Here is a 13,849-nt window from a genome sequence, read left to right on the forward strand (position 1 = left end):
CTATTAAAAGCACTCTGGCCTTATCCTGTTGTTTGTTTATCACTCTCTGTATGAGGGGAAATGGTTACATTAAGCCCTGACACCAGTGTGTCAGAAACTCATCCAATGTTGATTCCTTGTCTCTGCCTGCTCTGGAGCAAAATTGTTGACGTTTCCTGTTGCTGCTGGAGGCAAACAGATATATTATCAGATTTCCCCATAAACTGGAGAGGTGTGTTATTACTTCTTCCTTCACAGACCATTTGTGCATTTGACATGTTAATCTGCAAGCATGTTTTGTTCCCCCATGTGATAGGGTATAAAACCCTTCATTGGACAGCAGAGGATTAAAGAGCAACTCTGGGCACAGGAGGCTCCACCCCTCCGCCCTTGCCAAGCATGCTCCAACTGGAGGTGGGGTTGAAAAGGAAGCCAACCAGCCACTGGCTCCGTTGGGCCAGACAGGGTAGGGAGAAGGACCTGGTCTGGGAGCTCTGGACCAGGATGTAGCCAGTCCCAGGCTAGGAGAAGGAATGTTGTTGAGCAGCAGCTCCTATGGGTTGGAGATGGGTAGGCAGCCTGCAAACTGGTGCTTATGTGAAGCCCTTGCAGCCCCCAGTGCAGGAAAAGGGGAGGTAAGAAGTAACCCCAAGAGGCTGATTTGAGGCCCCTCAGGGTGCGAGGCACCAGACAAGTCTCACAGGGCCCTGGGTCGGAACCTAGTGGAGCAGGAGGGTCCAGGTTCCCCTACCTCCCCTTTGGCTGCAACCGCTGGACGGAGCAACTGCCAGAGACTGTGACCACTACAGAGCGAACCACAAACCCATTCACATACCCCTACACCAATTTATCCTGGGTGAATGTCATGCTCTGTACACCATTTCCAAAGCCTCTTTGCCTCTAGGCATAATTTTATAGAATAAGTTCCCCCTCGCTTGTTCAGATAACATAGCACCATTGCATTGTCTGTTACTACCTGAAGTACTTTGTATTTGACTTGAGATAGGAAGGACTTTAGAGCTAGTCTTGTGGCTCTCAGTTCTACAATACTGATATGTACTTTTTTTTTTTTTTTGGGTAACCAGTGAGCCCTGACTAATATTGTTTTTCAGATGAGCTCCTCAACCTAGTGTAGCTGCGTCTGAGGTTTGTATCAGAGGGGTAGCCATGTTAGTCTGTATCCACAAAAACAATGAGGAGTCCGGTGGCACCTTAAAGACTAACATGTGCCAGTACATTTATGCCTGTGGTCTATAATTTTCACTCCATGTATCTGAAGAAGTGGGGGTTTTTACCCACAAAAGCTTATGCTCAAATAAATCTGTTAGTCCTTAAGGTGCCACCAGACTCCTTGTTGTTTTTCTGAGGTTTGTGTTACTGATGGTGGAGGAAAATTGAAAAGTGTACATTTCATTGCATTTTTGAGTCTGTCCCCCCCCTCCCCCCATGAGTGACATTAACACCTGCTGTGGAATTACTATTTGTGATGCATGCTACGCAAACCTGGTCTGTAATTTGTTCCTAACCAGTGCTGAAGATATCTCAGCTGAAGATGAGCATATGGTGGCACTGCTGTGTTTGACAGACCCAGCAACTGAAGAAAATGGGGAACTGACTGCTATAGAAACTGGAGGATATATAAATATTTTTATATACCTCTCCTCTGGGAGAAAAGCTCTTCCCGAAGTAGAATCTACTATGGCCCCAAAAAGTGGCTCCTCTGAGTAGGGTTTAAACACAATTTTTTCCATTTTATTTCTAATCCCAGACTGGCAAAGAGAGAACATATTTGATTTACATATATTAAAATGTCTTCCCTGATGATGCTTTTATTACCCAGTCATCTAGGAATGGGTACACATACATCCCCTGCCTTTTTAGGTACACTGCCACTACCAACAGGCATTCTGTAAACACCTGAGGAGCTATGGATAAACAAAAAAGGAGGACCTTGTACCGAAAATGAACCTCTCATACCATGAAAAGCGGGTATTTCAGATGACACTGTTTTATGGAAACATTCATCTTTTAAATCCAGAGCAACAACCCCATCCTCAAGATAAAGTGAAAGAATTACAGAAGTTATCTCTAACATGCAGAAACAAAATTTCTTTCTATAAGTATTTCATTTCCTTAAATCCAAAATAGGGCAAAAGCCCCATATTTTTTTAAATTAGAAAACACCAGTAAAAACCCTCCCTCTGTGATCTTGCAGAACTGTCTCTATGGCTCCTAACTGCAGCAGAGATTGAACCTAGTTCTTTAAAAAAATGAAATGACTTTGATCTCTGCCCAGAGATGAAATGGGTGAGATGTTGTAGGCAAGGATCTTGATTTGAATTGTGTAACCACATGCAATAACTTCCAGGATCCACCTGTCTAGTACTAACTCCCAGTGATAAAAACAGGGCAAACAATCCCCAAATATCTGTATCCTTTGGATCAGACAACTGAATGTCCTCCTGGTATGGAATTGGTGAACGTCTAGTCCCATGCATAGATCCTTCTTGATAAGGTGCAGAAGATGGCCACTGGGATTATCTAACCCTGTGAGGGTAACATGCCGTTCAGGCCAAAAAAAAAACAGTGATGGATTTGGTTGGAAATACTTCTGTGCATCTGGATCCAGTGGGTATGAATGAAACTGTCCAAACTTTTTCTTGGAATCCACTCTCCGATCTGCATCTCTCGTCCACTCCCAACCCTTACATGGTTCAGATAGAACTGGAGACAATAACCCCTTTCAAAAAGAAAGTTGAGAGAAGTTCTTCTCTGGAGATCCAGAAGGGATCTTAGGTGAAGGAAGTAGCAGAGAAATCCTGATCTCTTCTTCCTTCCATCTTCTGCAACAAACGAAGCAGAGGTCCTACAGACAATAGCCTCCTTCACTACACAACTCCACTAAGCGTGTCCATCAGACAAACCAATGAAATGTCAAACAGTGGTCATTTTGGAACTCTTTATTCTTTTCAATGTATCAACCCATTTTCCATGAAAAATTTAAATAGTACCCAAAGCTTACAAACCATGTTTGTTCATTGACATGTATGAGGTTTTTACAAAAGAAAGGTTTGACTAGGGTGACCAGACAGCAAGTGTGAAAAATCAGGACAGAGGGTGGGGCAGTAATAGGTGTCTGTATAAGACAAAGCCCCAGATATTGGGATTGTCCCTATAAAATGGGGACATCTGGTCACCCTAGGTTTGGCACCCTGTTAAAGTGACCCTCCTCTGCTACAGCCCTACCCAGGCTGGTTGCTATGTGCACCCCGTGAAAGCAGAAATCTCATCTCAGCAGGAGAGGCTCGCAGAACACTGATTTAGGTCACTGGAAATTCAGTTGACACAATTTGGATTCCATTAGCATCTTGCTTTTAGCCAGTTCTCCAAGCCGGACGGGGCCTTCTGGCTCCCAGTGTTTTCTCCGAGATGGGTGCAGCCTGAACGAGATGCCTGGGCCCCAAGAAATACAAAATAAGGTGGGTTTCAGAGTAGCAGCCCTGTTAGTCTGTATCCGCAAAAAGAACAGGAGGGCTTGTGGCACCTTAGAGACTAACAAATATATTAGGGCATAAGCTTTCGCGAGCTACAGCTCACTTCTGCCTGGGCCCAGAGAGGTCCCCCCAGTAGGGGCAGTTCAGCCGAGCGACCGATGCAGAGACGGTTTGCCCTTGTCCATAGGGTGCGCTGCTCCGGGGCTTCCTGGTCGGGGCTTCCCGGTCAGCGCTCCCCGGCCACAGCAGCAGCAGCGCCGCCGCCAGCTCGGCCAGCACCAGGCCCACCGCCAGCGGCCCGTCCCGGCCACACGGGGCGCACCGCGGGCAGCCGGCCGAGTCCAGGGGCGGCGGGGCTGGGAGAGGAGGGGTCTCCCCGGGGCCTGGTCCGAGCGGCCACCGCCGGCCAGCGGAAGAGCCCGCCCAGCCGGGCCTCCCGCGCCCCCACTGCCATGGCAACAGCCAGAGCCCGCCTGCGCAGCACGGGGCGGAAGTGCCCCGGCTCGCGGCGACGGCCGGCTCCGTGAGGGGCGGAAGTGCCGCGCTTTACGACGTGCGCGCTGGTGCAGGGCCGGCTCGCGGAGCTGCCAGTACTTGTTCCTACCCACGTGTGCTGGCCGGGCGGGGAGCCGGGCTGGGCGCGCGGCGGAGGTGAGGGGCCTGGGGGGGGGTGGGCCCTGGTTCCCCCCCCCCCCGACTTGCGCGCGGTGTCTGGGGCCAGCCCGTCCCCGCCGGGCTCTGCCGGCTCCGCCCTGCCGCGGGGAGGATGGGGAAGCCGGCCTACCGGGGCCCGCCTTTGGGGGGCGGAGGGGGGAAGCCAGGCGCCCCGGGCCCTGCCTTGGGGTGGGGGGAGCCGGGCCCTAGTCCCAGCTCTGACGGAAGCATCCTTGGCAGGCCTGTGCTGTCTGTTCGGTGCCGGTTTCCCGGGTAGCTCGTCCCGCAGGACCTGGCTGTGCGATCTACACCCGTAGCCTGTGCGACCCTGTGCCAAGGAGCCCAACCCTGAGCCCGGCTCGTGTCTCCCCAGCTGCAGCTTCCGGGCGCTGCCGATGGCCGAGGAGGATTTGTTCCGGAGCGACCACCCTGTGAGCGCCAGCGAGGATGAGGTAGGAGAGGCTCTTGGGCCCCAGCACTGGGGCAGTGACCTCGAGGCATGGCTGCGTTTGGGTCGCTTACCCCGAGCCAGTGCCAGGCTGCTGCTGACAGGAGGGCTCAGGCTCCCCAGGCCTCCCACGGGGGGCGTTGTCCTGCCCTGAGGGGTAAATACAGCGAGCTTTATTGTCTTCTAGTGTTGTAGTAAAATTAGTGAGGTGGAATAGGGGCAGGAAGTGAGACCGCCTTGCGGGGCAGGTCACGGTGGGTATATGAAGGTGGCCGTGCAGTGCAATGGAAGAGGGTCCTGGGGGGACTTGAGAGGCAGTGGGGGCAAGGCATATGGTGGTGGTGGGGCCATGTGGGCACTGCACTGCAGGGGTCAGGCCTGTAACTGAAGGGCAGCTCTGAAGGTGCCCAGCCCGCTGCCCCCCTTGCAGCTGCTGTAGGGGCAGGGCAGAGCTCCTCTGGTGATTGAAGGGACTCCTTGTGTCCAGATGTTGAAGGCCTGTGCCACTGCCAACTGCATTAATTTTGTCTCCTGTGTGCCAGGGGGATGACAATGAGGAGAGGCGGCATTGTCAGCTCTTGGAGGCGGTCAGCTCCCTCGCTGGAAAGAAGCGGTGAGTGTTGGGATCACACTTACCCATCACCCAGGGGCTCAGTTGTTTTGTGGGGGCTCTTAGACACTCGTGTCCAGGCTGCCATGGTTCCCACGCTGTGCTCAGGGCAACTGAAGCAGCAGTGAAGGCCCCTCAGCTCCTGAGGTGTCTGGGAGGTAGCTAGCCCCACGTGCCCCCATCACAACCATAGACCAAGAGGGTCAGAAGGGACCGCAAGGGTCATCAAGTCTAACCCCCTGCCAAGATGCAGAAATGGGCTCCTCTCAGTGGCGCAGGAACCGGGGGGATGTGGAGCCAGGCCAGGGAGTCCAAGCAGTTGAAGGGAGCTGTGATGGTCCTTCCACCTGCCCGGAGTGTGGGGGGATCTGCCAGCAGCCCCCGGCCCGTGTCCCCACCTGGCCCAGGGCAGGTGGAGGGTCCACATCTCGGCGCCGACTCCCCACAGCTGCCTGCGCTGCTCTCGTGGACCCAGCTCGCTGAGGGCCTCGGAGCCGCAGCCGGCCATGGTAAGAGCTGGGCGAGCAACTGTGAGGAGTCGCGGGCTGGGCGGGGACACAGGCTGGGGGCTGCTCGGGCTCCACACACTGCAGGGCAGGTGGAGGGTCCACTGCAGCTCCCCACAGCTGCCTGCCCAGCTCTTATCATGGGCAGGCTGTGGCTCTGAGGTAGAACCCCTGGCTGGAGGGCAGTCTGGGTCCGTCCACCTGCCCTGGGCAGGGAGCCCAGGACACAGACAGGGGGCTTCTTTTGCCTCTTACTCCCCCAGGCAGTGGGAGGGGGCTCCCTGGCCCCATTCAGGCTTCTGGCTTGGCCGGGGTGGAGCCTCAGGGGGGCGCCCTAGGCTAATTTCCCTCTAAGCTGCACAGCTGTGCAGCAGACTATCAAGGGCCACACCAGGGAAAGAGGCACCCCTCCCCCGGCTGCTGTGGCGAGAGAGGACTGCGGGGGGAGTCCTCTCTCCCCTGGGCAGCCTGTACCCCAAACCCCTCATCCTCAGCCCCACCCTAGAGCCCGCACCCTCAGCCAGAGCCCTCACCTCCTCAGCCCCAGCCCTGAGCCCCATCCAACACTCCGAACCCCTCAGCCCCTCCCCCACCACACATCACCTCCATATTGGTACACCTAACAAAATTAATTCTGCACATGGATTTAAAATTAATTCTGCACATGGAACATTGCCCACACACACACGCTTTTGGGAGAGGCATTGCATGGGCAGGGGTGCTGGTGGACTGCACTCAAGGGGTCCCTATACATTCTGCCTCCTCTCTTCTAGGCGGAAGCTGGCTGAACGCACAGAGGCGAGCGTGCAGGTGTCCGAGTTCAACCTCAGCTGTGAAGGTAAGCTCCTTCTCGGGAGGGGAGGAGAGGGGATGGGATGAGCCTTTCTCCAAGCTGTTTCTGCAGCTCCCAGACAGGGGCTCCCCTTGCATAACTGGGTCACTTCATCCCTACTCCAGGGTGGTAGTGTGGGAAGCTGCAATGGGCTGTGTGGGGGGAGGGTGTAGGAACCCAGCAGGTGGTTCCCTGTTGGCGCCCTCTGCTGGGAGCTCCGTGACATCCTGCCTGCATTGACTGCACTGGTTCCTGCAGGCATCGGGGAGAAGCTGGTCCTGCCTGAGCTGCTGGGGTCCATCCGGGCCTCGTCCTCCCTGGGCATCGTGAAGAAGCAATTGAATAGAGTCAAGCAGAAAAAGTCCCTGGAGCTGCCACTCAGCAAAGAGGAGTCAGAGCGGGTAAGACTCTGTCTGTCCGTCCATCCATCAGGGCTCGTGGGAGGTCACTGATGGACCTGAGCCGGGAGTGCCTGAGGTGAGGGGGGTAGGTCAAGGGCAGAGCAGGGTGGGAGCGAGTTGGGAGTGGAGCAGGGAGCAGCCATGGAGATAAGCACTGATGTTTGGTCTCAGTCCTGTGTGACTGAGCTGTGAGTGCCTCTCCCTACCTGGGTTACTTGCTGGGTTTCCTTGCTATCCAGACCTTGGGGTCTGGTGTCTTTGTAGACCTGGGGCCTATTGTGTCCTCACAGACTGTCTCTTGGGACTGCAGGTTGTGAGGGAAGCTGCCTACAATAAGACCTCGAAGGCTGTTGCCAAGTGGGAGCAGGTGGTTCAGCAGAACCGACGAGCGGAACAGTTGGTTTTCCCCCTGAAGCAGGAGCAGACGGGGGTTGCACCCATCGAGGAGGTGTTGACCGGCTGGAAGGTGGGTGCTTTTGCATGGCGTGTATGGGAGGGGCGGAGGGGGGTGCAGCATTGGCACAGGTGTCTAGGCCCCTTTGGGGGTGGTTTGTGCCTGATCCCAACCCAAGGACGCTGGTGGAGCAGGAGTGCATCAGGCTTCTGAGCACTGGGCGAGCCCAGGCCCAGCCTTGCTGTGGCAGGCGGGGCTGAGCTTCACACCAGGTAGCTGAGAGCCACAGTGAGAACGAGGGGCAGTACCTGCTCCGGCACACGGGGGGGGTGTCTGTGCTCTCACGTTAGCTCGGCGGGGCCATGGCAAGCCATGCAGCTTCCGGGGGAAGGTTCAGCGTGAGGCTGGGCGCACACAGAGCCGGGCTACTTGGAGCTGACCTCCCCGTGTCCTGCCCTGCATTCCACACTGGTAGCCAATGCACAGCACTTTGCGGTGAGGACAGACACGCATGGTGAAGGGTGCGGGGGAGTGGTGTGTGGCCATCCCGAGCTCTGCTGGCTTGCTCTTTGCCCCCAGATCTGAGTAGTCTCCTTCCTCTCAACCTTCCCAGGGCCAAACAGATTCCAAACTGTCCAGGGGCCTCGCTCAGGAAGGAGGGAGCAGGTCAGAGCTGTCCTTTCCCCCTGCAGCTCCCTTCTCTCCTTGCTAAGTTCCTGACCTCAACCCAGGGTCCTGACACCAGAGTCTCAGCTGAATACTGCACAGCTGCTCTCGGCGCCTGCTGGGATGCAACAGGAAAGTGGGAGGGGGCTGCCTTGTTAAAGTCCCCAGCCCCCCAGCTCTGCCTTCTTCCCACCCAGAGAGACCCCCTCCCTAGCCAGATTTTTGCTCTTTCCCTCAAGATCTGCAGTGCTGGAGCTCTCCAGTGATGAGGGACCCTTCCACTGGGGCAGGATCCTCTCTCCCCACAAACAGCGGGACCATTACAGCCCTTCCACAAACATTCCCCCTGTGCAGAGTGCAAGTTGGGACAGCACTGGCCCCCAGTGAGGCAGGAGGTTGCTCCAGCAGTCCCAGTCCCTAGTGAGGTAAATGCATGGGGAACCCAGAGCTATCTCTGGGTAGGGCTCAGCACTGGGGCCTAACAGTCCCCAGTCCAGAGGGAAGCAAGTGCTGTGACTGCCCTGCCAGCAGCGCAAGGGCTGGAGGGGTTCTCTGGGCCTGGCCTTGCCGACCAGTCCAAGGGAAATGCAAAGGCTTCGCTGACCACTGCAAGCTTGCTCGTAAAATTTTTCCCCCAAAGAAGGGAGCTTAGGGCTGTAAAAGTGAGAGCCGAGAAATGGGTCTGCAGTGTGCATGGAGAGTCTGGCTCTCTGGGGGCACCCACAGCAGGAGGCCCAGGTAGGTCCCAGTGATGTGATGGGCTCTGAGGAGCCTCTTTCAGATGAGGTGGGAAATCAGCCCTTTGCTCCCCCAGTAGGTCCTAGGGCTTTCTCTCAGGGGGGTCACCCGGGAGTCCTCTCTAGACTCTGCCACGGGGAATCCCTCCCATTCAGTCCCCACATTTCCCTTGTGGTTTTGGTTGGTTTTGGCCACTTCTTGTCCTGAGCAGCTGTGCATGTTGCTGTGCACGTTAGCAGTGGCTGCGTAGCGCCACAGAGATGGCTGTGTTCGGGTGCTGGCTGTTGGCCGAGATGAAAGGTGTCCTGTGAATTCTGAGCACACGTGCCTGGGTGGCTGACAAAGGCTGTCAGATGGGCATTCTGCATCCCGTCTTCCCTGGGCCATAGGGGTTTCCTCTGGGCCACTGGCTGGGGAGTGCTGGGTTGGAGGGGTTGGACTGGGGACTGAGCCAGGGTTGCTGGGGTTTTTGTAAGTCACCTCTACCTCTCTGACTATGGCCAAGTCTAGCCTTTCTCTAGCCTTCAGGGCACTGCTGGGTAGTGCCCTGTGGTGGTAGAGGAGGCTTTCTAGCTGTGCCTGGTATTCTGGGGGTGCCCACCCCATGTGCTGGCTGGGGGTGGCTGGTCCGCGCATCAGGCCTGGCTTGATCTCAGCCCCTGGCTGATGTTGAATTTTCACCAAAAGCCTTGTAAAAGTGACAGGTTCTTCCTGTTGTGGCCCCTTTGCCCGAGCAGACTGGCCTCAGGAAGTTCCCAGACCCAGTCCCCACCCACCTAACCCCCATCACCTGGGGGTCCCGATCCTGCACCCTGAAATCCCCACAACAGTGGGGACCAGGTGGGACAGAAGGATTGGGAACAATTAATGGGGATGTCTCCCTTACCCTTCTGTGAAAATTGCTCAGCGACCCATAGTACACTCGTCTGGGTGCCCCCTGCTGCCGGAGCCATGTGCTCGATTGGTCCCCCCTCTGGGAGCTATGGTGAAATGGCCCCCACTCCTTTGGATTATTTTGAGGGTGAGGAGCTGGCTGAGGCTGGGGGCTCCCACGTGACTAGCAGCCCTCACTGAGATGGGGCTACTAAGACTGGTTGGTGGCTCCCCTTGCTAACCTCGGGGCCCGCAGGAAGAGGGGAATCCTTCCCTCCCTCTGGGCCTGCTAGGGGGAGTGGGTGGGATGGCCAGAGCCCATGGCCAGGGAGATCCCAATGAGGTTGCCCCCGCACGCCTAGCATGTGCTCACTTGCTGCCCTCCTTGTCCCAAAGGCCCGAACACCGCTGGAGCAGGAGATCTTCAGTCTTCTCCATAAGACGCAGCAGCCGGTGATGGACCCGCTGCTGACGCCTCTGGAAGAGGCCTCGCTGCGGGCAATGAGCCTGGAGGAGGTGAGTGGGTAGTGCCCTCCCTGTCCATGCCCCCCTGGGTGCAGGCCCCCCTTGGAGCTGGCCGTCACCCCGTGCTGTGTGTTTCAGGCTCAGCTGCGCCGGGCAGAGCTGCAGAAGGCCCGTGCTCTGCAGTCCTACTATGAGGCCAAGGCCCGTAGAGAGAAGAAGATCAAGAGCAAGAAGTAAGGAGCCGTCCACACAGGTGTTAGTGTGTGGGGAGGTTGGGGGACCTGCGAGGAGCCCTGGGTTCAACTTGCCCTGGAGCCCAGGTGCAGGGCGGGTTAGCAATAAGCTGGGGTGAGCTGTCTCACTTCCTGCTGTGGGAGGGCAGCTCAGCTGGCGCCTGCACCGTCTGACTGCTCTGCTCTCACTGCACAGGTACCACCGAGTGCTGCAGAAGGGCAGGAGTCGCAAGGCCCTGAAGGAGTTTGAGGTGCTGCGGAAGCTAGACCCCGAGGCTGCCCTGACAAAGCTGGAGGAGATGGAGAGAAGCAGGATTGAGGTGATGCGTCAGGGACCCTCTGCACCCTGAGATCCCCCAGCTGCCCAGAGAAACCCTTGCTGATGCCTCTGTCTGCTTCCTCCCTCCCCAGGAGAGGATGAGCCTCAAGCACCAGAACAAGGGGAAATGGGCCCGCTCCAGGGCCATTATGGCCAAGTACAACTTGGAGGTGAGAAGCTGTTGGGGGAAGGGTGGCTCTGTGTTGAGGGCAGTGTGGGTGCTCTGCTGGGCCTGGCTGTGAACGTGTTTCCATCTCCCCACAGGCCCGCAAGGCCATGCAGGAGCAGCTGTCCAGAAACAAGGAGCTGACCCAGAAAGTGCCTATGGAGCCAGAGGGCGAAGAGGAGGGCGACATGGCTGGGGAAGACCTCCTCCCGGACTCCATCAATGAAGTGCAGCCCAGCACGGACGGAGCCAACCCTTGGATGTTGGGGAAACCCAGCAGTGAAGCAAAGGACTCTGGGACGCAGGAGGACCCCAAGGACCCTAGAGAGTCTGCTGCCCCAGAGGATGCTGGGAACGAGGGAGAGGAGATGTCAGAGGATGAGATTTTGTTACAAGACTTTGAGCAAAGACGATGCACACGGCAACAACAGACAGGGAGCCCAGAGCCTGAGGGTGAGCAGGCTGGGGCCAGATGTCATGGGCCCGGAGCACCATTGTGGGCACTCTGGGGCCTGGTGTGGTGGGAAGACAGGAGTCAGGTTTGGAGCCTCCTGCCACCATCTGTCAGGAGCTGGTTGGGCTGGAAGAGAGGCTGTGTGAACCCCTTGCTACCCTGCTGCTCTGAGGGGAGCAGCATCTCACCCATCAGCCCGATGGTCCCCCCTCACCCTTCTTCGTGCCTGTTATATCCACAGTGGGTAGCAGTGCCTTCACCCAGTGCTCTCTGCAGGTGCTGGCGAAGCGGAGGAGGCACGCTTGTTTGCTGAGCTGCTGTCGAATGTGCAGACGGGTCCTGGAGTGGAACAACCTGCCCAGGGGCCAGAGGGGCCGCTGCTGTCGGAGCAGCTGGGCAGGCGGCGCACGCTGGAGGAGATAGATGCTTTGGGCCAGGAGGAGGGGGCGGAAGAGCAGGAGCGGCCCTGGCCCACCGGGACACTGCAGGAATCAGAGGAAGAGGGCAGTGCTGGGGGTGGCCACACGGTCAGGAAGGCACCTAAGCAGAAGATGATCAACCTGCAGGCTGTTCTGGCTGGGGAGTCCCACGTGATCCAGTGTCCTGCCCAGCCAATCTCTGTGCAGGACGAGGTGAGCTGCGCTCCGTGCTGCCTACTGCCATAAGGAGTGGGGATGGGGCAGGCAGGTGCCATGGGTGTGATCTCTGTCTTGGAGAGGGAGGCAGGCGGGTGCCATGGGTGCTAATCTGTCTCAGGGAGGGGGCAGGTGGGTGCCCTGGGTCTGAGCCATCTCAGGCACGGGGAGGGGGGTAGGCGGGTGCCACGGGTGCTAATCTCTGTCTTGGGAAGGGGGGTAAGCGGGTCCTTATCTCTGTCTCTGGCAGGAGGAGGAGGCTGCAGACCAGAGGCTGGTGATCAAGGAGGCGTTTGCGGGGGATGACGTCATTGCTGACTTCCTGCGGGAGAAGCACAAGGTGGAGCGGGCAGGGAAGCCGCAGGCTGTGGACCTGGTCCTACCCGGATGGGGCGAGTGGGGCGGCACGGGGCTGCGGCCTAGCGCCAGGAAGAGGAAGCGGTATGTGCAGGCAAGGCCAGGGCATGGGGTGTCTCACCCCTCACTGGAGCCTTGCGGCCTAATCCTTCTCGTTGTCTCTCAGGTTCCTCATCAAGCCCGTGCCAGGGCCACCCAGGAGAGATCGGCACCTGCCCCATGTCATCATCAGCCAGCAGCGCAATGTCTTGGCTGCAGCACACCAGGTGAGGGGAGCCCCACCCGCCCTGGTGGCAGGCCCCACGCCTTGGGGCCCCACCCATTCAGAGGCCAGCTTCCCTCCCATCCCCCAATGAGTCCCTGAATAGGAAGTCGTTGTTCAGCCCTCAGACAGACCAAAGGGCACTGTGGGGACAACGAGAACCACAGTGGCTCCAGTGCACAGGCTTAGAGTAGGTCGGGCAGGCGCTTTGGCCAGCAAGGAGGTTGTTTCAGGAATCACTTCCCTCCCAGGACCAACCTCCATGGGCCCTGGCCTCGGCTGACTGCGTAGGGGTGCCAGGGTTCCAGCTGCAGCAGGCAGGCGCAGCACTGCCACCGTGGCTTCCGTGCAGCAACCAGCATCACAGCTGGGCTCTCCTCTGCCTCGGCTTGGGGCTGGATCCCCACCAGCCCTGAATGCTGGGGTAGTGGGGGCCTGGAGTGAGGATCCAGCCTATGCGGATCTCTAGCAACCCCATTAGTGTGCCCTAGCGGGACCAGCCACCCCCAGTCTGGTGCCAGGACAGGGTGCTGACCCTGTCTGTATCCTCCTCTGGCAGGTCAATGAGGTCCCTTTCCCCTTCGACCGCCGCCAGCAGTTTGAGCGGAGCATCCGGGCGCCGGTGGGGCCCACGTGGAACACACAGCAAGCTTTCCAGAAGCTGACAGCCCCCCGCATCCTCACCCAGCCAGGCCACATCATCCAGCCTATATCTGCCGAGGACGCCAGCCCCCAGAGCACTGTGCCCACCCGCGGAGGCAGCACTGCCCTGCCGCCCACGCCCCAGCGTTCCAGGCACCACCAGCACCCCCACAAGAAGGCTCGCTAGGCCAGAGGGGCCATGCTGCTTGTGGCAGCACAGAGACTGAGGGTGGCTGTGAAGTGCGTGGCCAGGCCCTGGTAGGGCTAGGAACTGCTCGGTGAGCAGGTGGGCCGGGCTGGCCCTAAGTGAGGGCAGAGGATACCATGCCATGTTCCTGCCCTAGAGGCAGGGGCACTTTCCTGCGCCCACACAGTGTGCTGCATTCATCTGGAACCAGAGCTCCTTCCCCAATAAATGCTCTGGCGGAAGGCTTCTCTGTGCTGTCTCTGCGCCTCACCCCCACCCCTGGGCCCTTCCAGGCAGGCTGCAGGGGGGTGGGAGTTGAACTAGTCTGTTGTAGGAAAGCAGTGCTTGGCTGCTAGCAGCAAGGGTGTCTCACCCAATGCTGCTCCCTCCTTTCCCAAGCGAGGGCTGGGTTTGGCTGGGCTCAGCTGCTCTAGCTGATGCTGTGTTACACCCCCTCCTGCAAACAGGACAGTTGGATTTTCTGGTGGGAGCAGAGCAGGAGTACTAGGGAAAGGGTGGGCAGTCCCTCCTGGC

General features: G+C 57.9%; 1 protein-coding gene across 1 annotated transcript; it reads left to right on the top strand.

Moving 5' to 3' along the window:
• The first annotated feature begins 3,931 nt into the window (after window positions 1–3,931).
• UTP14A (UTP14A small subunit processome component) lies at window positions 3,932–13,557 on the top strand. The gene is made up of 15 exons (XM_073360636.2): window positions 3,932–4,124; window positions 4,368–4,579; window positions 5,118–5,188; window positions 6,465–6,529; window positions 6,782–6,924; window positions 7,235–7,390; window positions 9,992–10,111; window positions 10,199–10,293; window positions 10,490–10,613; window positions 10,705–10,782; window positions 10,877–11,231; window positions 11,509–11,864; window positions 12,118–12,308; window positions 12,391–12,490; window positions 13,046–13,557. Exons 2-15 carry the CDS (start codon window positions 4,523–4,525, stop codon window positions 13,313–13,315), a joined length of 2,181 nt encoding a protein of 726 aa, XP_073216737.1. The 5' UTR covers window positions 3,932–4,124; window positions 4,368–4,522; the 3' UTR covers window positions 13,316–13,557.
• The last annotated feature ends 292 nt before the right edge of the window (window positions 13,558–13,849 follow it).

The sequence above is a fragment of the Lepidochelys kempii genome, chromosome 9 (genome assembly GCF_965140285.1).
Source record: "Lepidochelys kempii isolate rLepKem1 chromosome 9, rLepKem1.hap1, whole genome shotgun sequence".
Classification (NCBI taxonomy): Eukaryota; Metazoa; Chordata; order Testudines; family Cheloniidae; genus Lepidochelys; species Lepidochelys kempii.